This window comes from Ovis aries, chromosome 7 (genome assembly GCF_016772045.2).
Source record: "Ovis aries strain OAR_USU_Benz2616 breed Rambouillet chromosome 7, ARS-UI_Ramb_v3.0, whole genome shotgun sequence".
Taxonomy (NCBI): domain Eukaryota; kingdom Metazoa; phylum Chordata; class Mammalia; order Artiodactyla; family Bovidae; genus Ovis; species Ovis aries.
The window spans coordinates 67112260-67137398 of record NC_056060.1 but is presented as its reverse complement, the minus strand read 5'-3'; the positions used below and the strand labels follow the sequence as shown (position 1 = coordinate 67137398).

Below are 25139 nucleotides of genomic sequence, written 5' to 3'. Positions count from 1 at the left end.
CTCCCAAAGGTGAAAAGCCAGACTACTTCCAATACTGACAGTAAATGCAGAAATGAAGCCATTCAGTGGATATTCAATGGACTTACTTGTTATGACAATAATTATTGTTATCATTTTTACAAATCACATACATGACTTCAGAGCCAAATTTGAAATAAATCATTATCATCTAGACACTGAATTGGTAAGGCTCATATTTAGGAAACCAGATATTTAGTTCTTCAAAGAGGCCTCTGACCTCATGGACACTGGTTTTTAATAGCGTGGCTGAACCAAATAGAATAATCATGAACACTGGCTCTAGCTGGTTTTCGTTTCTGGGAGGAAAAGTATAATTCCCAATGAACACTCCAGCGGAGCTAGGACATAGTTCCTCCTGCAAAACATAGAAATACTATTATGTTTTGAACCCTGCATATGAGTGGGAAGGAATATATAAACTACTGGGGCATTTTTCAAATGGAACTTTTGTAGCTGATTCAGCTGGAATGTAATTTATGCTAATAAGTTCCTGGGTTTCAAAGTGACTTTTTCTTATCACACTAAAACCTTTTAATTTGGATATATATTCCTAAGTCCAGAATGGTAGAAAAATTCTCTATCAAAAGCCAGGGATACAACTGGCCCTGTGTAAAAAGGAAGGAAAAAAAAATGAAATTATATTCCAGAATTTTGGAGGAGGGCAAGAAAGAAGTTCGGTGTATGGCTTTTAAACAATTTCTTATGACATAGTTCTTGATTTCACACACCATTTACTGCAGGAAAAGTTTGTCATAATTTTAATATGACTGCATAATTTGGGGATTTCAGTGTGACACAGAGTTGAGAGTAGCATGTAACTAGTTTCATTTAACTGTGATGAAAGAAGGGAAAGTATACCAGATTGAGCCAAGAAGCTTGTGCTCTGGTTCCTAGCTAGGTTAGTTGCACCAGTTACATTAGATGATCCCTTCACCAATCTTTTTGGCATTAACAGTCAATGAATTTGGATAAATTCTCTGAGTCCAGTGGTTTTCAGATTTATTCTTTACTGTGATCCACAATAAGAAGTGCATTTTATATTATGACCTAGTTTACCTACCTTTATAGATTTGTATGTAAATGTTATATCTACATCTCTGTATATTAATATCACTCATTTTAAGATATGCTGGACATAAACCACACATACATATATGGGAAATGAAACAAAGTTTTATAAAACAACAGTTACCCTCCTTACCTCTGGTGCATTATGATATCTTTCACTAAGAAAAAGCTTGTCAGTTTTCACTAAACTGACTCTATGACCTAGTTTGACAGTCACCTTAACACACACAATTGGTGACAGTCATAATCTCCTTAACTAGGCAGTCTTGTACTCTGAAGAACTGCCTCCAGTTGAATGCAGGTAACTCTGATTACTGCAAGAGAAATTTTAAAATTGTGTAAATACCAGTCTACATATTGAAGGAATATGCTCTAATTTTAGTGAAAAATTATGACACACTAAATAAAAACAATGCCTAACTACAAGTACTCTCTATTAAGCTCTGCATAACTGAACCTTGGTTTTTCATTTTTCTATAAGTGAAATTATTTTTGAAACTTCTTTTCACCTGTTAGATTGGCTTTTAACTCCTCAAGCAAAGGAATCTAGTGTTTTGATAAATGAATCATACTTTTTAAAATTAATTTTTATTGGAGTAGAGTTGCTTTACAATATGGTGTTTATCATCTTGTTTATAAACAACCCTTTTAAAAGTTCCTGTGGCTTTTGCCAGAGTATTTTAAAAGAGCCTTTGATTTTTTTCAAAAATATTAACTTTTAAAGGCACTGTTAATAATAAAACAATTGTAGGGAATTCCCTGGTGGTCCCATGGTTAAGACTCTGTGCTTCTACTGCAGGGGCCTGAGTTCGATTCTTGGTCTGAGAGCTAAAATTCTGCAAGCTATGTGGTGCAGCCAAAAATACAATGCTTTCCTTCTACTTTCAAAACCCATTTGGGGGAAGATACCATAACAAGATTTTAGTCCTTGCATCTTTTACCCTGTCCTCTAATCCTCCGTTGCAGTTTTTGAGTTCAAGTGTTAGAATGCCAGGGATTTCTTGTGTTTCAGACAGTACACAAGGATGTAGGGTAATAAGTGATTTATTTAGGTTCCCTCACACTACAGTCTAAGGGAGGGAAAATTGAGTCTAACTTCCCAAGCATTGTTCCCTTTGTGGCTTTGGTCACACATTAGTTATTTAGTTGCTAAGTTGTGTGTGACTCTTCGAAACCCCATGCACTGTAGCCCTTCAGGCTCCTCTGTCCATGGGATTTCCCAGGCAAGAATACTGGGGTAGCTTGCCATTTCCTTCTCCAGGGGATCTTCCTGACCCAGGGTTTGAAACTGTGTCTCCTGCATTGGCAGGCAGATTCCTTACCACGGAGCCACGAGGGAAGCCCCTTTAGTCACACATACTTATGCATGTAAGTGACAACCACAGGTATTAAGGGTATTTCCAATGGTTCAACCATTAGGGAATATTTTATTTATATGCGAAAAGCTCCAAAAAGATTTTCTTTAAAAGGTTACATTATTTTAAAACACTCCTTAAACATTTATTTATTTGGCCGTGTTGGGTCAGTTGCGACACTCAAGATCTTTTGTTGTGTCATGTCCGCTTCTCTAGGTGTGGCACCTGGGCTGAGCTGTCCTGCAGTATGTGGGAATCTTAGTTCCTCCACCAGGGATTGAACTTGCGTCCCCTGCATTGGAAAGTGGCTTCTTAACCACTAGACTACCAGGGAAGTCCCCAAATAACTCCATTTCAGATAACATTTCTAAAATAGAAGATGGTGATGGTTTGCATATTTCAAAAAAGGACAATCTCCATTTATTAGTTTATCATATATAATATATAAAGAACTTGCCAATATAAAAATTATACTTCTGTCTATTCTTACCATCTCATACTACTTATAAGAAATTCTAAACAACATTCTGAATGGGTTAAAACTTAGACATGGCTTATTTCTATTTATCTTTTATTAGACCTTTGTTTAACATAAACCTCATCTAATGGCACCAAAAAGACCTGTGACTACTTGGGTGCTCTGTGAAATTGGAGCACGTGGATGGCAGCATGGTCCATTTATTTGCCTTCATGTTCGATCTATACTTTGAAACTTTCTTAATCTTATCAACTTAAAAAAAAATCATCACATTATCTGTGCTATTAAAAATTGACCCTCACCAATAACACTTGGGATTGGCGGAAGAGATCCAGATAATTCCATTTACAGGGCAACAATTTCAGGCTCTCTGTTTACAGTTATGGAACCTCTACCTGTCTTTCCCCACCATCTTTTTTTTTTGTTGTTGCAATATGACATAAGCTAATCTTTCCAGTATATGCAAATATATATTACATTGTTGAACAGCAATCAGAATTTTTTCTTCAGAAAAATCCCTTTCTCAAGATATATTCCTATTAGTTTACTTTCCAATATCCAGGTAAGCACATCGTACTATTCCTGAGGCTTTTTTTATATCGTCCACGTTGATCCAAATCAAACAGACCTTTAGAGAGCACTGACAATGACGTCTTCATTGAATATGATCGCTGCTAGGCTTCAGCTCCCTGTTTGCTCTGTAAGGCTGTGCCAAGATCTTGGCCTTTAGATGTTCCCAGAATCCCTGGAAACATTAGTTATTTGTTTGTAAGTGTAAGTCTTAGGATGGGCTTGCATCCACAACAAGATATGAGGATGAACAAAGCAGTGTGAATCTCCTACTGGGTTAGAATTTCTTTACTGTTTTACCATAGGGCTCGGAGCCAGTTCGAAGAACAGAATTTTAAGTATTACTCCTCACTGGTGCTTTCACAAAATATACCAGAATTAAAACAGAATAAAAGGATTTGCTTTAATAGGATCCATTTTTTTCAATCTTTGATATTAACTTTTTTCTTAAATATTAAAAGTATTAATATTTCTAAATTCTGAAAGATATTGATGGGAACTCTGAAAAATGACTCACATTGTTTAACTTTCAAAATATGAATTTAAAAAACTACTCTTCATATCCTAGTCTGATGTCTTAAAGAAATCAGCAGGGTATCATACAATAATCCTAACACTCAAAAAGAGCTTTATTTAAGTATCATAATGGGTATAAACATCCTGGTTCTATCATTAGAAAGTACTAAGAATGCAGGCAGAAATAACATTTCGCTTCCCTTAGAAGACTTCAAAATAGGACACAAGTCATTGATTCCCTTCTATTTTGGCTACATTTTGAATCATAGAACAAAGGCATTAAAAAAAAAAAAAAAAGGATCCTTTGGAAAAACAAAGAGGAAAGTCAACAGCAAGAAGCAAGTATATCTCCGATCAGCGGGAAAAGGGCTGGGGAGGTTTGTTAGGGAGCATGGAAGCCACTACCCCCTTCTCCACTGGCCCTCTGGTGTGTGCCAGCCTTAGTGCTGGGCATGAGGGCACTGCATCCTGTGGAGAGGCAGACAGTGCTTCTGGCTCCAACTTGCTCCTTAGGCCAAAGTCCAGGCAGAAGTTGGCCTTGTGGGGTTCCTGTCATACTGCCAACCCATGGCACTCTAGGGACACTGCTAGGGGAATGCTGGCCAAATCCTGCATGAGAAGTCACCTCCTTCACATTCTCTTCCATGTCAGGGGTTAGACTGAAGGAAACCCCTTCTGTCAGATTTTATGGTGTTTGTGCACTAGCCCAGGAGAAGGAAGGGAAAGAAAAGAAAGCAAATGGTTTAACTTCACAAAATAGAAAGGAAAGAATTCTTCAAAGTAGTTGATCTTGGAATGAAGCCCAACATCCCCAAATCTCAGCTCAGTTTGCTCTTTTTCCATTCACTGCTGGTTTTTAGAAATTCAAATAATTATGACCCCATAATTATGGGCCATCGTATCACTGCTTTCTCAAAGAGAGTGGTCCAAAGTCACTGTTGCACAAATACAGAATAATCTATGCACCATCTGACAACAGTCAATATGCAAAGCATATTCAGATGTATATGAGGCATCATAGCATAGACAGACATTTAAAATGCAGATATTTTTTAAAAAGAGGCCTTCATTTGCCATACTTATGGCCATAAGTCGGAAATTACTCTAAAACAAGATGTGTAGGTAGATGCTGAAATGAATATTTACATATCACTCCCTATACAGAATATAGATTTCAAAACCCAACATGATCATCTCACACACACACATAGTGTCTCTTCTGAAAAAATAAAGACAGTGCATTTCCAGGGAATGAGTATATGAATTTTATTGCAGTGTTTAAAAAGAAAAGTAGAAATCATAATCTTACATAATTCTTTCAAATGGATCAATTGAGACAATTTCTCAATGCTTCCTTAAATTTTTACACCACACTGAACTCCAACAGGTTTTTTGTTTTAAGGTAAACCAGGTTTTTGGTTCTTCCCTGTGGAGAAGTTACTTTCAAGTCAGTGAAAGTTCTTGGCCCATGATTAAAAGTCTTTGCCAATTAGTACTCAACAACTTCAATTCATTTTTTTCTGGTTCAAGATGAGTAGGAGCCTAATAAGGCTGTGATAAAAGGGCAAAAGGCACTGAGAGCCAAAAGCGGATTAATGAGCTCCTCCATTTATTTGTCTTCCTAACAGCTGAACTGTTACAACTATTGACACTCTTCAAAAGGTTCCGCTCTGAACCCTGTCCAGGCACTGCAGGCTCCGATGGACATCTTCAAATCCAGAGAATGGAGGGGCAAGGGCTTCCCCTGTGTGGTGCCAAAACCAACAAAGCCCCATGGATCAGGTAATGAAACTTCAGCTTTTCCCCCTTTGAGATTTATTTACTGGCAGCTGACAAGGGGCAAATTCAGCTCGAATTGTGCAGTCAAGGCCCTGTCAAGCTTTTAGAGGCACCCTTGTCTTGAAGCACCTTCATGACTGGCATTTCACTCAAAAGCCCTCGGCACTGGTCCTTAACAGCTTATGACATCACAAAGGACACTCCAGACAGATGCCTACATGGCATCCTGCAGCATTTTAAAAGAGAATTAGTGGTTTTAATTATGGTCGTAGTATGAAAGGGAACCATGCAAGCTCCACAGGAGACCTTTGATCAGACCCTTTCGCTAGTACAATGCCACGGAACTGTGACTATTCCTGGTAAGGGGCCTTTTCTTGCTGAATGACTCACCAGTGATCTTTGAATGCAGACAAGCTTCTAGCCCTCCCTCTTCATTAGTGAGCATTTCTATACAGGGGCCTATATAGTGCTTGGAGTTTAGGAGCTATACAATTGGGGGGAAAAGAATCCCTACAGATTCAGGCCTCTACTTAGGAAGTGCTGAAGGACTCTGAGTGACTTTATTCATTAAAACAGGTTGCTATTAATTAACTGTCATAATAAAATAAAGAACTATTATTTGCATTTCTTACTATGTTCTCTTTAGTAATATGTATAAAAGATGCTTGTAACAGAAATGAATTTATTGAGCCACTTCCCCACACCCCTGAACCCCCCCTACCCCCCTTTTTGGCAGCAGGAAGCCTCCTAATTATTGGGTCCAGATTTATGAGCCCAAATAGAAGTAGAACATGAATATAAAATTAATTAAGGAAAGACAAAATCCTTTTTACTTGCCAGTTTAAGCAACTGGAAAAAAAAAGCAAACAACAATTAGCTTACTTTTTTAGTGATTTCAGAGAATGATCGAACACAATAAAACCTTAACTTTTTTCCAAAATATCATCTGGTTGGTATTTAGTTTGAAGTGTGAGATTATGTAACAACTACAGCTACTCAAAAACAAAAAAAAAAAGAAAGAAAACCAATGCCCCCCCCATCCCCCACACCCCAAACTCTAGCTTGAAGTGTAACAAGATTCATTAAAACAAATAATAATAATTTCATTTCTGGGAGCCAGAGAATGTCTTTGGTCTGGTATTAACATTTTAAGAATTTAATTTTAATACCAATCCCAATAAGCAGGTCCCTTAAGATTCATGGTCGATATTTTAAGTATATGAAAATAGTTCATTCTCTTCTAGAATTTAATCAAGCAAGTCATTTGATGAAAGTTTGTGGAATTAGGAAGATTTTTCAAAATATTCTCACTGAAATGCTAATTCAGTAACACAGGCTAAATAGAATTTGTGGAAATAGCACACCTCAGTTTCTAACTCTGCCGTAAAACAGTACCATGACACCATGTTACTTATATCTGGGAGATGACCTAGTCTTCCATTTTTTAATGGCATTTCTTTTCTTAGAGGAAAGCTTCTGGACTTGGGAATTTTGGAAGCTGAAAGCCGAGCCAGTTTTTCAGTTTGCTGTCTCAGCCATTTTTCATATTTCTCAGACTTTGTAGTTCCTTTCTTAGGTGCTTTAGAGCAACTGAAATATCGGCCAGCTGGGGATCATTCTGGGCCTTGCGAGTGTAGAGACGGAAGTGTCTGATGGTTTCAGATAGCAAGACTTCAGGGTCTGCACTTCTTTCCCGAAGGCGCAGCATCCGTTCACAGGAGATGGCGTAGTTCTTGTGCCAATTCACCGGGTGTTCCTTTCGTAAATAGACAATCTCTTTATAAAGCTGGAAGACAGCAAAAACATTGGCATTCCATTGTTATCCCTTGACTTTTTTAAAAAGACTAGAAAACACAGAGGAATTAATAACACAAGGGAAAAAATAATGCAAGCAGCCTGTAGTAAAAATCTAATCGTTGCTAGGCCATGCAGAAAATGCAAGGATGACACTGTAATTATTACAGTAGCAGGAGGCAAATGCACTTCATATGAAACTGTTTCTGGGGTTTTTTGGATGTTGCGGAGGAAATTTAAGACACACTATGTCAGGAAAGAATGCTCTTCCTCCAGAAAGATGTTCTGGGAAAGGGATTTGGTTCTAATTCATGGAAAGCTATTTATGCAATAGGCAGAGAGGTTGAAACTCTAAATTTAGCTATTAAAGAAAAAAAAAGTAACTTTCTTTAGAAAACTGCATGGAAAAAGAACTTGAAGAAATTTAAATTTTGTCCCTCATTTTTACATAAAATTCTCTCTACATTATAAACAACAGTATTAACAATAGCAGCAAGAGAAAACCTCTAACAAATCCAGCATCCAACAGGCTGGGCATAATATAATTTAAGAGACATCCTTAAAGTGAGATGTTGAAAATCTCCACGGTGTCCTAAAATAACAATTTTCATAGTTAAAACTCTGCCCCCAGGAATTCAGAATTTTGTTTTTCAATATCAGAGTTAGTGTTGATTGGATAGAATTAGAATCTTTAATATTGCGTTTTCTAGAGGAAAAAGATAAAAATTTAACAAATAAACCAAAAAAGTAGATGCAAATCTACAAAACAATATTCTGCTTGCTTATTGGGGACTTTCACAGCCTTCTTGGGGATTATCAAATTGAAGTCAAATCCACAGGCACTTGAGTTAACCGGTAGCTCCCGCCATGAGAGCACAGGACAAGTAATGATGCTTTCTCCAGGGACAAGGGCTTTTTGAATTAGAACTATGCTTATTACATCATTCAGTTGAAAGGGACCCAATTATATTATCTATTTCCCCAACTCCTACCCAATCTTTTTCAAAACAACATCCCCATGAAAAGTTCCCCAATCTGTATTTTTTTATGTCATTTTGATATTTAATAACCCTTAGTCCTGAAGCTGCCTTTTAAAGTTCTTTTCCCCTTGCCTTCACTCCATAAAATAGGAAAGAGTCACCTCGTACTTTTCATAGACTTCAAAGCTATCAAGTCAGCATTTTATTTTCTAGGTAAAATGTTCAAAGCTTCTCTACTTTTTCTCATAGTCTTTTTTATTTTCCCTATCTGCTGCTCCTCTTCTTGAGCCTCCTTCCAATGAGGGACATGTGGAAAATGCATGGCGGGCTGCCCTGCACAAAGTCAGTGCTCAAGAACTGCTCAGGTTCTTTTCTTAGCCGTTTTCAAAATCTTGATTAGATTTTGGAGTGCAAGATGGATGCCAGTAGCTCAGTAAGCACTTTCCAATGGCTCAAGAGAATAAAAGGCTCCTTCATGACCTCCCTGCTACGTCTTTGGACATCAGAACAGCCACACTACCCTTTTCTAAAACATTCTGATCCTGATGTCTTATCAGCTCATTCTGGATGGCCCATTAGTCACCTGTGCTGTATCTTAAGAAGCTGCATCTTATCATTTTTCATCATGTGAGAATTGTATTTCCTCCTCTAAGCGTGAATTTTTGTGACATTAAGTTTAGCGGAGCTTAGTCTAGTTTGGGGGGACATCTTCAGTGTATCAACTGTATTCCTAAAGATAACAGATCATTCTTGCTTTCCCAGTACACCTGAACTTAATGTTCTGGATAACTATTGAGCAGGACAATGTAAATAATAACAAAAATATCTTCTATACCTAATAAGAATGTTCTCGAAAAACCTGTACAAGGAGGTGATTTGTGTTGACCCATCAAGTATTTGAGCTGCTTTGTCTTGCAAATGATATCACACACCTGGAGACATACGTGAAGGAGATACCTATAGACTATGCTATAGACTTGTGTTCACTCAACAGAGTAATGCCTGCAGGCCCAAAGGGACAATAAATCCATGAATTGGCTTTAGTGGTGGCCTAAAGACTGACCATGGAACGGATCACTGATGAGAACATAAAATATTACTAAGTCTTGGACTCCTCCCAACTAAATACAACTTGTTTTTCACAGAATCACAGGGTATTAGAGAAGAAATGGATCTGACGTGGCCAGGATGTGAGAGATAATCTATAAAGTTTATAATCCACTTTTTTTTTTTTTGGAAAGAAAAAATAGAAAGGTTAATTGGCCCACAGTTAACAATGAATGGTGGAGCAGGCCTTGAACCGGGACTCCCTGACTGCCAGTCAGAACTCTAGAACACTGCTTCCTGTATCTAGTCCCTGGCTGTCCTTGATGGGCACCTCAGAGGTGTGTACCTTTATCCCTGTGGTCTCCTGCACCACATGTGTCTGGCTGGCTTCCTCTGATCTTTCAAGATGACACTGCAGTGACACCTCCTCTGGCAGCTTTCCCTCCTTCCATGCCACCTCTCCCCGGGAGGCTGTGCTCATATGCCTCTCTCTGTCCTGGCACCTCTGCACACCTCCTGTATCTCTCACTACTAGCTGAGGACTTTATCTTCTATCTCCCTCTCTGGCGTGTGCCCATTTGACAACAGGGCCAATGCCTGATCATCTCCATCACAGTATTTGGTACAGACTGGGTGCTCCATAAATGCTGTGTGAGTAAATGCATACATGAGTAAACCATGGGCCAATAAGCACACAATTGAGGAGTGAAATCTGTCACACTAATTGGACACCATGCTATTCTGACTCAGTCCCAAACAAACGCCCTGGCTGAGCAGATCCACAGCAGCCCAGAGGCAGCATAAACAACCACTTGCTTAGACATACAGCTCCTGGGCTCTGTTCTCATTGGCTTTTCCCAGGAATTCTGTTTCCTATACTGCAGGCTCCAAGACTATCTCAGAAGGTGGGGAAGAGTCCAGTGCTATAAATCACAGAAAAGCAGGGCCTTGTTAACACAGTGCTACAGCAAAGCAAGCCTCTGGTCTGTACCCTTGTTCCCATCACAGAGGACCAGCTAAGCAAGAGCCTTAGCATGGCTGGATGTGAAGGCTGTCTGGCTTCCTGGGGTTATTCTCCACGACCCTTTATCTCTCTCATGAAATCTCAACCAGCCATGGTCCAATCGTTTCAAGTGTTGCCAGGGTCATGACTTTTGTATAGAGGGCGACCCATCAGAACTGCTTTTTAAGAAAATAAAGCCATCGTTATTAGTTTCCTATTACTGTTGTAACAAATCACCACAAATGTAGCGGTTAAAACATAGCAGTTAAAACAATACAAATGTATTATCATATATTTCTAGAGGATCTAGAATCTGTTTTTTTGTGTTTTTTTTTTTTTTTTGCCTTTTCTAGCTTTCAGAGGCTGCCTGCACTTCCTAACTTGAGGCCCCTTCCTCCATCTTTCAGGCCAGCTACCTGGCAATCTTCAAATCTCTTTCTGACCTCTGCTTGCAATGCCACGTCTCCTTCTCTGACTCTGACCTTCCTACCTCCTTTTCTAGGGACCCTTGTGATTACATTAGGCCCACCTGGATAATCTAGAATAATCTCCCCACCTCAGGATCCTTAATCACATCTGCAACGTGCCCTTTGCCATGTAAGGCCACATATTCACAAGTTCTGGAGATGAGGACATGGACTTCTTACATTGTTTTGTCAACCATGGTCATTTACTTTAAATATTATTTGAGAGACACATGACTCTTTTTCCATTTGTATCGTTTTATAATGCCAAATAAATCTGGAAACAAAAAAGTAAAAACTCTGTGATACACTCTCTTTACATCTCAAACAGTCACAACTACCCTCCCACCAAATGTATTTATATATGTAAAAGTGCAACATACGTTATAGGCGTGAGTGTAGAGTTGAGCTTTCACATTTGAAGGCAAACTTGCACTTTCTGCCAGGTTGAAGATGAAGAACGGTGTTTTCATCCTGGGAGTGGGAGGGTGTTCGCGTCAATTTCACATTCAAAACTAAATCAGCCAGACTTTTCCATTGATGAGGATCATACAGAATCCTTTATTATACTCTTTTCACTTCTTTCATATTCACAGAAGTTTACTCTGAACCAACAGTAACCCTCCCCCCAATCCCAAGACACTGCATTCTGTTCATCATCACTATTGTGCATCACCTTCCCTCCAGATCTTCACTGTGCAAGAGCAGCTGGGAACGGGGCCGCGGAGGGGGTTGGGGGGGTGGGGGGGGATGGTGGTGGGGAGACTTGCTGAGTCTGTCAGCACATCCCTGAAGATACCCATCACAATGGCTCATGCTGTGTGTGACCAGTTCTTCAGAGGTGGCTGGACTCTTTGACCACATGAACTCATCCAAATTGTATTCAGCACTCCAATTAAATCAATACCTGCCCGAATAATGACCTGCTTTCTTCCTTTATGTGATTTCTCTCCCAGCTTTCCCACACTGTCACACTGAAGAATCGTGCAAACATTTGGTATATCTTTGATTAGTCCCTCAAAGCAAGTATTTGTTCTTATAACAAATTTTCTGACATTTCCAATGTCAGAAATGCAATTTTCTGACATTTCCAAAACACTACTACAAAGACTATCTTTTTTGTAATTGTTATTTTGTCAAGAACCATATTTCCTGACAATTAAAACAAAAACCCTCTTTAAATGTATTACACCCTAACTCAATTCCTGGTGCACTCAGCCCCTGGCCCAGAGTGGGCATCAATCCATTTTTCCTGGAGGAAGTACTTCATACTTGGTACCCCTGTCTGCATCACTTAGGCCTTTTACATTTTAGGCCAAAGTCTGTTAGTGTTAGATATTTTGAATATTTTAAAATAATGGCAGGAACACAGAGAGCCAAGAGCATCACTGTGAAGTGTTCATTTCACATAGGAACAGGGAAGTCCAGCATCTAGCACATGAACAGTCAAACCTCTTGGAATATGTCTGTCTACTGCACTGACAACAGGAACTGTGTCATAGTCCTACGTGTAGCCAACAAGCCTGGCACGGTGCCTGGTCTCTACGAAGTTTTCAATAAGTGCTTAAATAACTAGCTAGCACATTACACATGGGTCAGGGTGGTAACTATCAATTTCTCCTCAATCAATTACACTGACTTTGGTTCAGTGGAGGCAGGAGAGCACAGGAGTGAATGTTCCAGTCAGAGAGATGGGAATTTTGGACTCTATTGGTAGAGCTATGTGGCCTTGGACAAGTAACCTCTCTGCTTTCATTTTGTTCTTTGTGTAAAATGGGGTAAGATCGACTTCTTCACAGGTTGTTGTATGGATGAAATGAGATTATGCCTTAGTAACAATTAGTACAATGCCCCAAACAAAATAATTGCTCACAAATATTACTTTTATTGTCACCATGCCCTCCTGCTCCCCAAATGAAAAGTGCCACAAGCTACTTCTACTACATTAAAAATAAACTGCAAACCGAAAGTATAAATTAGTCACCTTGCTTGCCACATCTCTTCATTGGCCACAGATTCCCAGGAAGAAGGATCAAACCTGTAGTTAGAAGAAAACGGTAACATTTTCCTGCCAGTTACCTTTATTGTTATGGACATGTCATTTTTCTTTTATAATCTTACAAGGCAAATAAAATATGTTGCATTTTGAAGTACGGATAGAGACCAAAATAACAAACTTACTCCCCTAGAAATATTTGATGGTTAGGAATTTGAGGTTTTGGTAAATGTATTCTTAATCTGCATAATGAGCCCCACTGCCTCACAGGAGCACACAAAAGCTCAGTGGGAAGAGGCTGGAGGCTTCTCGAGATCTGTCAGGTGGGCAGTGGGGTGGGGGTGAGGCCTGGGTTCCTCTTTGGGCACAGCTGAAAGCCACAGAGCTGTGAGGAGAGGGGACTCCTGGCTTTGATAAATCGTTGTTGGAGCTAGGATGCTGCTCAAAGAGCACTGGCTAAACCATTCACTGATTTTTTTCCCACTTAATTAAAATTTCTCTTAGCATGTGTCTATTTTGATAAAATGGAGGCAGTGAGTGATGCTGTGTACTGTATCAGCTGTTGGGAGAACAGGGGATTTTCCAGCTTTTCCTCACAATGGTCAGAGTACTTTGATACACAACTACTTATCCAGCTCTGGCTGGAGCACAGCAGCGGGGTCTGTTTGCTCACATTGACTCAGAAAACTTTGGCAGTATTTGTTCATTTGATTTTGAGGGTTGCTCTTGAATTATAGGCTTCCCTGATAGCTCAGTTGGTAAAGAATCTGCCTGCAATGCAGGGGACCCCAGTTTGATTGCTGAGTCAGGAAGATCCTCTGGAGAAGGGAAAGGCTACCCACTCCAGTAGTCTTGGGCTTCCCTTGTGGCTCAGCTGGCAAAGAATCTGCCTGCAATGCAGGAGACCTGGGTTTGATCCTCGAGTTGGGAAGATTCTCTGGAGAAGGGAACGGTTACCCATTTGAATTATAAGCAGTAATGATCTAATCTTTGCATAATTCATAATTTAATTATAAAAAATAGGCAATAGAGAGCCTATCTTCAGATGGTGACTCATTTTCCATATGGGAGAGAGTCAACTATAGGTAGAGATGCTTCCAGGAAGACTAATCAAAACAACAGAACGAGGCTAACGCCAAACAGTTGTGAAGAAAAAGTTACTTAAATCCCAGTCTTCCTACAGAGAAGTGACCGCCATTCTTTTTTTTTTTTTTCTTGTTTTGGCCACACCATGTGGCATGTGGGATCTTAGTTCTCTGACCAGGGATGGAACCTGAGCCCTTTGCTATGGAAGTGGGGAGTTTTAACCACTGGACCACCAGGGAGGTCCCTGATCAGCCATTCTTAAAGAAGAAGAAAAAAAAAAAGTGACAAGTTTATGTGGGTGGGGACTATTAGGGACAACAGAGTGAGTTTTAAAGCTCTGCTTCAGTTCATGAATCTCTCCCACTTTTAGGGTCTAAGATACAGGATGACGGACCATGTAGCATTACAAGAGCTGGACGTGGATGGTGGCACATATCTAACTACATGGTGCCCGCTGAACCATCACTGCCTTTCCTCCACCTCTCCATTGTTCTTCAAGCCTGAGCACAAGAAATATATGTTCTCCTTCTCTATCACGATACTCTGTGGGCAGCAAATAGCAATATTAACTACTAATAAAAAACAAAAAAAATCAAAAAATTTAAAAGGCACTTCAAAATTTAGTAAGTGTTTTAGGCAAAAAAAAACAGCTACACACTGATGGGGAACAACTGCCCTCCATACCTTCCATAGTCTTCAGTCCAGTTATAAATATTTCTCGTAAGTTTAATCCACTCCTCAGGGTTGAATACAATCTCTGAAGAAACTAATTTGTCACAAGAACCCCATGGCCAAAGTGAATAATTCTTTTTCCAGGTTGGGTCGCCTTCATGAATTCCTATGCAAACAAATGTTTCTTTTCTATTGAAGACAGAAAAATATGTATTATCAGCTTAAAGTTCTAAAGGCCATATACATATAACTCAGGAAGGGTCATTTTTGACTCTAAACCTCAGTTACCAATAAACCATTTGTGAACACTTTGGTTTCTTTAAATCTCTGCCAACAGGTTGCTTTAAATTTATATTAGTGGGGAAAAAAGCTGTCTGGGGATTGAAGGGAAGCACACAGACATAAATAATAAAACCTACCTGTTTGTGACATGGTAAGAAATCAGTTGGGGACAAACACAAGGAAAGAGTCTGTTGTTCTGTCTCATGTGTAAATATACATATTTGCTACCTTCTAAATTTTATAGGTGGAAACATGTCTTCATATTAGTAGTACTACTAACACTAGTAGTCTTTTTGTCTTCCAATTTCCATTGCATTTTACTTTTAATCTCTTTTAGCATTATTTTATTGAACCTACTGTTTTCATTTACAAATCCTTCTGAGTAGCCCAGAAGTATCCTGAGGATAGGCACTTTATCTCTAAATTAATTCTGAAATCTAAACATGGAAAAACTATCTGAAGATTCTGAACAGAAAATGGTAGAAAGAAGACTGAGGGAAGAAAGCAGAACTCTGCTGCTGATGCTGCTGCTAAGTCGCTTCAGTCTTGTCCGACTCTGTGCGACCCCAGAGATGGCAGCCCACCAGGCTCCCTGTCCCTGGGATTCTCCAGGCAAGAACACTGGAGTGGGGTGCCACTGCCTTCTCCAATGTATGAAAGTGAAAAGTGAAAGTGAAGTCGCTCAGTCGTGTCCAACTCTTCCCGACCCCATGGACTGCAGCCTACCAGGCTCCTCCGCCCATGGGATTTTCCAGGCAAGAGGACTGGAGTGGGTTGCTATTGCCTTCTCCGAAAGCAGAATTCTGAGTTCCACCAACTCTGTGGTGAGTTTATTCCTTTTCATCTTCCAGGATTACCTGGCCTGAACTCAAAGGAAGCCTGAAAGCCAAAATACATACCAAGTGAGAACAAAAAGATCTCAAGAGAAGCCTTCCCCTCACTTTTTTCCCAAGTCCAAGGAGCAGGAACAGGAAATTGTAAGGATTGGAAGAGCAGAGGAAATCCCCAGAACTTTTTCCCTGGTCTCCTTCCCTGGGCACCAGGCAACACTGTGTCAGCAGCAGAAGCAGCAGCACAGGGGCAGCTGGGCAGGTTCCTGTAACTCTGTGGAAGTGGACACTTCTCGCTAACCAGAGGAGCTGTGGTTCCAAGAACTGGGAGCAAATTCCCATTACTCCTCCACTGGATGGGCTTCATATAATTTTAGAAAGACAAAATGTGTGTCAATGAGCTTGAAGCTAGATCAGGAGAAACTGTATAATTTAAACAAAGAGGAAAAAATATTGAAAGTATAGAGTCTTAGGTACCTGTGGAACAATATCAAAAGGTCTAACACTGGAGTCATCAGAATCCCAGGAGAAGAGAAAAAAGGTGGAGCAGGAAAAGTACTTAAAGAAATAACATCAGAAAACTTCCAACTTTTGTGAAAGACATAATCGTTCAGATTCACGAAACTTAGTAAATCCCAAGCAGGTTAAACGCAAAGAAATTCATGCCCAGATATATCATAATCAAATTGCTTAAAATTAAAGACAAAAAATCTTGAAAGCAGTCAGAAAAAAATAACACATTTCACACAAGAGAAACAATGATTTGAATAACTGCAGATTTCTCAACAGAAGCCATGCATGGCAAAAGGATATAAAATAACACTGTTAAAGTGGTGAGAGAAAAAAAAGAACTATCCAACCCAGAATTCCATATCCAGAAATATCCTTAAAAAATGAAGGTGAAATAAAGACATTTTTGGGTAAAGAAAGACTAAGAGAATTCACTGCTAACAGTTTTGCTCTCAAAGAAATGCTAAAGGACTAACTTCAGAAGGGAGAAAAATGATACAAGATGGAAAGCTGGAACACCAGGATTGAAGGAAGAGCAACAGATCTGGTAAATATCTCAACAAATATCTAAGACTACTTTTTCTCTTAAATTAAAAAACATATGTTGAAAACAAAAATTATCATATGTCTAATATAACATGTTTGACAACATAATCAAAAGTGGAGTAAAGGAACTAACATGCCACTAAGATTTCTACAGTTCACTTGAAGTAGTAAATTGGTTTAGTCACTAAGTGATATCCGACTCTTGTGACCCATGGACTATTGCCCGCCAGGCTTCTCTGTCTGTGGGATTTTCCAGGCAAGAGTACTGGAGTGGTTTGTCATTTCCTTTTCCAAAAGTAGTAAATAGATTGTGAAAGTTAAATATGTCTGTATACTGTAATTCTAAGAGCAACCACTGAAAAAATTTACCAAGAGACACCGTAACATGGAATGCTAAAAAAAATCAAATTTCCAAAAGAAAGTAGGAAGGGCAACAGTAGAATGAGAAACAGAAGAACAAACAGAAAACAAATAATAAAATGATAGCTGTACATCTAAAACATGTCAATATTTACATTAAATGCAAATAGTCTGGATATAAATGAAATGATAGACAAATTGTCAGAATGGATAATAAAACAAGAGTCAAATATGTGCTATCTACAAGAAACCCACTTTAAACATGACATAGATGGCTAAAAGCAAAAGGAAAAAAAAAAAGATATGCCATGAAAACACTAATCAAATTAAAACCAGTAAAAAACCCCAGAAGTATTTTTTTTTGGTAAATACAGAAAAAGGTACAAATGCAATTAAATGAAGAAAGAATAAATGTTTTCAACATGATATTAGGACAAAATAACATTCATAGGCAAAAATATCTTTATTCTAAGCAACCCCCTTGCAAAAATTAACTCAAAATTGATTTTTGATCTGAAATATAAAACATAAAACTGTAAAACTCTTAGAAAAAAACACGAGATAATCTTTGTGACCTGGCATTAGGCAAGAGTTGTTTGACCGGAGATCAAAAAGTATGATCCATAAAAGAGAATATGATAATTGGATTTCATCAAAATTAAAAAAAAATTACCTGCAAAAGACACTCTGAAAAGAACAAAAAGACTGGGAGAAAATATCACATATTTAATAAAAGATTTGAATCTAGAATATACACAGAACTCTCAAAACTCAATAGTAAGAAAACAAATAATCCAATAAATCCAATAATCCCATTCCTAGGTATGAAAACATATTCATACACAAACCTGTACATGAATGTTTATAGCAGCTCTATTCACAAATAACTGGAAACAGCCCAAATGTCCTTGAATAGATGAATGGATAAACTGCAGTACATCCATACAAAGGAATACTACTCAGTAACAAAAAGGAATAAACTATTGATACACAACAATAACTTGGAAGGATCTCAGAAGCATTTTGCTAAAGTAAGGTATGCTAGTATCAAAAAGTCACATACTTTATGAGTCCATTTATATGACATTCTGGAAAAGGTAAAACTATAGTAACAGAGGATAGATCCATGGTTGTGAGGGTTAGGGGTCTGGGGACAGTACAACAAAGGAGCAGAAAAAGGGAGTTTCTGGGGTCGTGGATTTGTTCTGTATCCTAACTGTTCTATCTACTTGGCAAATTCTTTCTTAGTCTTTAAGTCTCCAAATTTCATCCATACCAGTATTATCATGCTTACCAGCTGATACTATAACTTATCTGTTTCACATTTAAGGCATCACTTGACATCTGTCTCAAAGATGGTAACAGCAGGGATCACACCTGTCCATCTGCAGCTAGTACAGGTGTTGGGACATTTTGAATACTCAGTATTTATTAAATAAATGCTGAATGAATGCCCCTCAGCAGAATTAATTGCTTCCTCATCCACTGTCCCAGAACATTTGGCTTATACTGTCAATTAAGTCATCCATTTAGTAAACACACATTGAACATTTACTGTGTCTCACACTTTACAAGGCTTTGTTAGTACAGAGCTTACATCATTATGGCCAACTGTATTCATATCTATGTATATATACAACTAGATTGTAGTCTACTTAAATCTGGAACTGAGTCTCACTTTATTGCCTAATACAAATTGGTACATAGTAGGTTCAATTAATGTTTAAGAGGTTCAATTAAATAAACTGCACCAAAAATGCCTATTTGGAGATGTTGTTAATATTTTATTCCAAAATACAACAATTAATTATTACTCTCACAGCACATTTATATCTATTACCTTCATATTACTTCATGAGCCACAGTAAACTTCAGGCTCTGAATACCAAAGTACCACTTAATTATGTTCTTAGTAAGGGACAGTTTAACTTTGGAATTTACAAAAATTTCTGAAATCCCCTTTATAAGAGAATAGAAATTATGAAATAAGTTTTCTTCTTCAGGCTCTGGACAATCCCAAGTGTTTCACGGACAGGAAAAATATTCAACAGTATACCACTGAAGGAGTTATTTATTCTTGACCTTAACTATGAATAATTTTATGTTCTGAAGTATAGAATTCACAATTCTCATATGTTATCTCAGTCAGCATAACTGTAGGTGTTTTTCTTATTTATAAAAATGCCTTATCCTTTAGAAAAAAATCCTTAAGCTATTTTTGTATAGTGATTATTTCCAGAAAACATTTGCATTAAACTTAAAAGGGGGCCATGGTGTTGATCAGGGGGAAACTATAATTGCTTGCGATCTACCTGCAATGATTTCAAGTAGGCAGGCACATCTCCAATTTCTCTGAATTGTACTAAGATCTTATTTGCTATTCTTGCTAATCTGTCTTTATTTTTCTTTTACCCAGAACAATAACATTTATTTTTGCCTGGTATCATTTATGCACAGATATTCTATTTAATTACAAAGATAATCTCACCGGTGACAGGGAAATAGGTGTAGAAAATTGGTCTTTTGGATGAAGCACAGCTGCTACATAAACAATTTTAGAAAAGCTTAAGATTTTAGAAAAGCTGTTATATGAAAAGAATGCTTACTGTTTATTTACTTCAAGAAAACGATAAAGATTAAATGTGACCATTCCACTAGGTAATATTCCTTCCACAGGATTCCACCGGTTCCCAGGAAACTTGACGCCTGGTAAATGCTTTGCCATCTTGGGTAGATACCACTCATAAGTCATCATCTGCCAGAAAGATAACATGTGATATCATGCTTTTAATATGTTTCTTTAAAAAGAACTAAGTTTATCAAGGATGATGAAAAAGTTACCAAATGTGGAGTTACTCATTAAATATAAACATAATTGAAAAATACATACAAATGCAACCAAGGTATGTGCCACTATTCTTCTAAAGATCTTAGATTTTATGTCTTAAGTTATAATTATCAGCTATCAATAAAATCAGCACCTAGTTTATGACCAGAAGGACCTCCTGTTCTTATACCTAGGGAGTGTACTGAACACTTAGGCATCACTTCCTCTAGGTTGCCCTCCCCAGTTTTCACAGCAGAACAAGATGCTCCTGTAGCACTATGTACCTACCTTGATTATGGCTTCTAGCCTATTGCTCACTAGACTGAGAGCTCCTATAGGAAAGGGACTGTATCTTTTCACCTCATTGCCTCTGCACCTAGCACAATGCCTGGCACAGAATAGTTCCCAAACTATGTTTGCTGAAGCTGAAATGCCTTTTTGATGGCCAGACTAGGCAACCTAGGCAAAATAAAGAGATGTGTCATTACTCTGTTCTTTCATTCATTTATTCAGAAAACAAAAACAAGTAGTGCTTAACCTATAGTGAAGAAGATATAATCCCTGCCCTTGAGAAGTTCAATCATATAACCTAGGTGTCAAAGTTAAAAACCCCTTGGCTAAATAATCTGAATTTATTAATAGCTCCAAATTAATTACATGTCCTTACATATTCTTTTGGTTAAAATAAATCATTAGTATTAAATTTTTTCTTAATTCTATACTTAATATATACTTCATTCTACAATTTTATATGTACAGATTTCATTTTTAAAGAAGACTTCATTAAAGTTTGGATATTATCACTTGAGCAATTATGTCTTGTTTTACCTGTCTCTACAAGTCATTTAACTAGAAGTAACAAATTAATTTTAATCTACGTATGTAGAGGGTGCTTCCCTGGTGGCTCAGTGGTAAAAAATCCACCTGCAGTGCAGATGTGGGTTTGATCCCTGCATTGGGAAGATCCCCGGGAGAAGGGCATGGCAACCCACTTCAGTGTTCTTGCCTGGAGAATTCTATGGACCAAGGAGCCTGGCAGGAAGCAATCCACAGTGCTGAAAAGAATTGGACATGACTTAGCTACTGAACAGCAACAACATATTGGAAATACTCAAAAAATACTTATTGAATTAGAGTTTATTTCCCAATAGTTTCAGTATTTGAGAATCAAAAGTCAAAGTTGCTCAGTCATGTCCGACCCTTTGTGACCCCATGGACTATACAGTCCACGGAATTCTCCAGGTCAGAATACTGGAGTGGATTCCCTTCTCCGGGGGATCTTTTCAACCCAGGAATTGAACTGGGGTCTCCTGCATTGTAGGCAGATTTTTTACCAACTGAGCTATGAGGGAAGCCCCTATTTGGGAATAGTAACATTCATTAAATAACCACTTTGTACTAGGACCTTAATGTTTCTCACTCAATTCTCATAATAACCTCATGTGAGAATAATTATTTCTGATACTGTTGATTGCCCACTCAACAGCCAATCCTTCTTTCAACTAACACAATCCTGGTTTTAATCAGGGAGTTACAGTCATTCTCCTTTGCTAGTGAGTAGTTTTTGGAGGAGTCATGTGACCCAACACTGGTTAGTGGGGCCTGAATCGGGTCTGGTGGGGGCATCTGGGGCGCATGTTATTCCCAATACAGGAAGAGAGAGAGAGAGAACTCAGAAGAAGCACTTTGCATGCAATGTTTGGAACCAGGCATCCTTCAATTCAAGAGACCGGCAGAAAAGCTGCCCTAGAACACAGCCATCATGGAACTGCTTCTGTTATCAACCCTAAAAGCTCCTTTCTCCAGACTACTTGTTTTGTGAGATTAAAAATTCCATAGTTTAAGCTACTCTTAGTCAGGGATTTTGTTTCTTACATTCAAAAGCATCCTAACTTACTTATCTAATGATTATTTCCATTTTATAGACAGGGAAACAGAAGTTCTGAAAGGAAAACTCTTTAGCCCTAAGTCACACATCCAGGAAGTGAGAGGATAAGGATGTGAATTCAGGTTGAATTAACTTTGAAATCCAAGCTTCTCAAACATAGTACCTGTATTTAAAATCATGGTATACCATATTATTAACAAATGATCTAGCTTTTGTCAGATTCTAGATCATTACAATCAAGACCAAATGAATCATCAGTGTACATGACATAAATGCAAACTGCTTATAAAAATATGTATGATTTTCAAATTTCCCTATATTTGCAAATCTGTTTAAAGTGTTCTCAAAATTTTTCATTATTTATTAATTGAATGACATTTATTAAATAAGTATTGTTTTTGCAAAAAATTTTAAAAATCAGTATTGTGCCTATAATTTGCTCAATCAAACTAACAGTACTTTTTTGAGGTTAAGAATTTCTCTTTTCCTGATGATGGTTCTAAAAAGACCAGAGATAGATTTGTTCCCTTTAACTATTTATGGCTTAAACGATAAATCCTATAGTTTAAATATATTTTTTTTAGTTCCAGAAGATTGTTTTAAAAGACCTTGAAATTTTCACAAGTCCTTTCCCAACACACTTTTGTTATAAGATCTAAAATTTTACAAATTCTATAACAGAATTGTGGTTAATAATTTCTATTTTGAGTGAAATGTTTACTTACTTGCAGTATGACTTATTTTATAGTCAGTCTAATTTATTTTAATCCCTGGACCAGTGAGCAGGGTTAATTTGAATGGCTGAGCTGACTGGATGTAAAAGAACAATTTAAAAATAAATTCACAACACAGTATTGTCATGGTCTACCATGTGAACTAGAGACCTAGGATGTTGTTTGAATCTGAGACATATTAATTCTTAAAACACTCAGTTTAAAAAAGAAAGAAGAAACACATGACTTATCCTATTAGTTACAGTAAAGGAAAGAATGTGCTTTATATTTTACCTCAGAGTGATCATGAAAACTATACCCATGCACTGTTACAAAAAAGAAATAGTTCTTTAAAATACACATGTTTTAAAACAACTGCTACTACTATATTTTAAGTTTATTTCTCACATACTTACTTCCTGATCCACTAATGAAATATCTGGCCTCAGTCCCTCACAATAATGCATGTAACGGAGAGAATTCCCTGGTAGATCTCCTCTGAGTAAGATAATTGCATCACGAGGCATGGAGGATAGAAGGTTCTTTGCAAATTTATCAATCACATAGTTGGTCCTTTGGTCACAAATGCTAAATAAAAGGATTTAAAAATATTAGAATAGCAACACATTGTTTTGGTTTTAATAAGACTAGGCTTATTCCCCACTCCATTCCTTTCCCATTATACAATTTATACTTAGTGTTTTAAATATTCTAACATATCTTCTAAGAGGACGCATATATTTCAAAGGGAACACTACCAACTGGGGAAAAAAATGTAGAACTAATTGTGCGAGTGAAAAAAAGCAGCATACTGCTTTACTTCTGGAATTTATAATCATTTCCATAAAAAGGGAACCAGTTAGTACTCAATAATGAGTACATGTTACCCCTAAAAACATATCCAATTTCACTAAAAAGAAGTAAGGTTTCTGATTCCACTTGGAGTATAAGGTAATTTCATGTTAATTCCATTTGGTTCAAAGGGATTTTCAGAAACACAAAAGGAAATTTGCCAGTTTCTGGCACAAATTTGCACATTTGTCTGACTCTCTTGCATGTAGAAGTTGATCCTTTCTACCACTTCCCTGGATCACTGGCTCTGTGTTCCTCTCTCCCTTTTATACTGAAGCTGATTATCACTAGGGGATGAACCCAATGAGAAAGAAGGGAAGGAATAATTTGTTGAGATATTTACTTCTCTTCAGGCATTATTTACTGTTGCCAGCAACAGCAGTATAGCTCTTTTCGATGATGAAGTGGACTTTATAACTTCAAAGGAAAAACTGGCATGAATTCTCAGAGCCTTTCACAAAAAATGAAAACGAATACAAGAGAGAAAAAGCATCAAAAAACTGAACAAGCAATGTCCTTCCTCTTATTATCAGGTCCATTACATGTAATGGTGATAAGAAACACAGCCTAAAGCTGAATGACTGAGTTAGCATCACAAAGCGAATTAATACTTCCAGGAACAAAATACTATCCCTGCCTTTGTAATTGATGATGCAAATGTTTCCTACCGTGATTCCCTACTTTGCAGGGTGATGCCTCACCTTTTGCCACCCAGCAAAGTTCCATTCACCTGGGGGCAAAAATAATCCAAACCAAACCAAGCCACCCAGTCTGTGCAGGCATCCCTGGTGTGGAAACTGAGTTGCCCTAAAGACCTGAGCCAGGAGAAGAATGGGATAAAAGAGGGGTGGGAAACACACTGTGGGCCTGGCAAACCCTTCTTGAGCCAGCTATGGAGTTGTATCAGGAATCTGCCTCCCCTTCCCACAAGGCCCCTAACATGGCTGCTCCTCGGCATTATGAAGTACATTGGCTTTTAAAGTACCAATCAAATCTCACTATAACAAAACTCCAGCGGACTCTTCCACTTCTATAAAGTTTATTCAATATTACTGCAAATAAATGAACTATCATCCAAGCCTTTACATCTTTTACGTTTGACTGACATTTACATCATAATGGTCATTAAGCAGATTTTGAAAAATACAAACACCACTAATAATGCATAAGGGTTAAGAAACTTGCAGAACTTTGAGTATTCAAAATATTTAATATACACTACTACACAGTATACTAGATAAGGGCCAAGGATTACTCAAAAGATAAATTCTTTGAAGCACAAAGTGAATTATTTTAGGGCATACAAAAAAAGCCCAAATTGGGACTTCCCTGCCAGTCCATGAGATGGCTGGATGGCATCAATGACTCCATGGACATGAGTTTGAGCAAGCTCCGGGAGTTGGTGATGGACAGGGATGCCTTGCCTGCTGCAGTCCATGGGGTCACAAAGAGTCAGACATGACTAAGTGACTGAACTTAACTGCCAGTGCATTGGTTAAGAC

General features: G+C 38.0%; 1 protein-coding gene across 1 annotated transcript in view; it reads right to left on the bottom strand.

Annotated features, from left to right (window-relative positions):
• Positions 1-5249: 5249 nt before the first annotated feature.
• TMEM260 (transmembrane protein 260) overlaps positions 5250-25139 on the bottom strand; it is a 70776-nt gene continuing 50886 nt past the window's right edge. The window contains 6 exon segments of the mRNA XM_004010675.5: positions 5250-7573; positions 11459-11549; positions 13060-13113; positions 14842-15018; positions 19964-20112; positions 23202-23373. Of these exon segments, the coding sequence (XP_004010724.4) occupies positions 7319-7573; positions 11459-11549; positions 13060-13113; positions 14842-15018; positions 19964-20112; positions 23202-23373 (898 nt within the window). The 3' untranslated portion in view covers positions 5250-7318.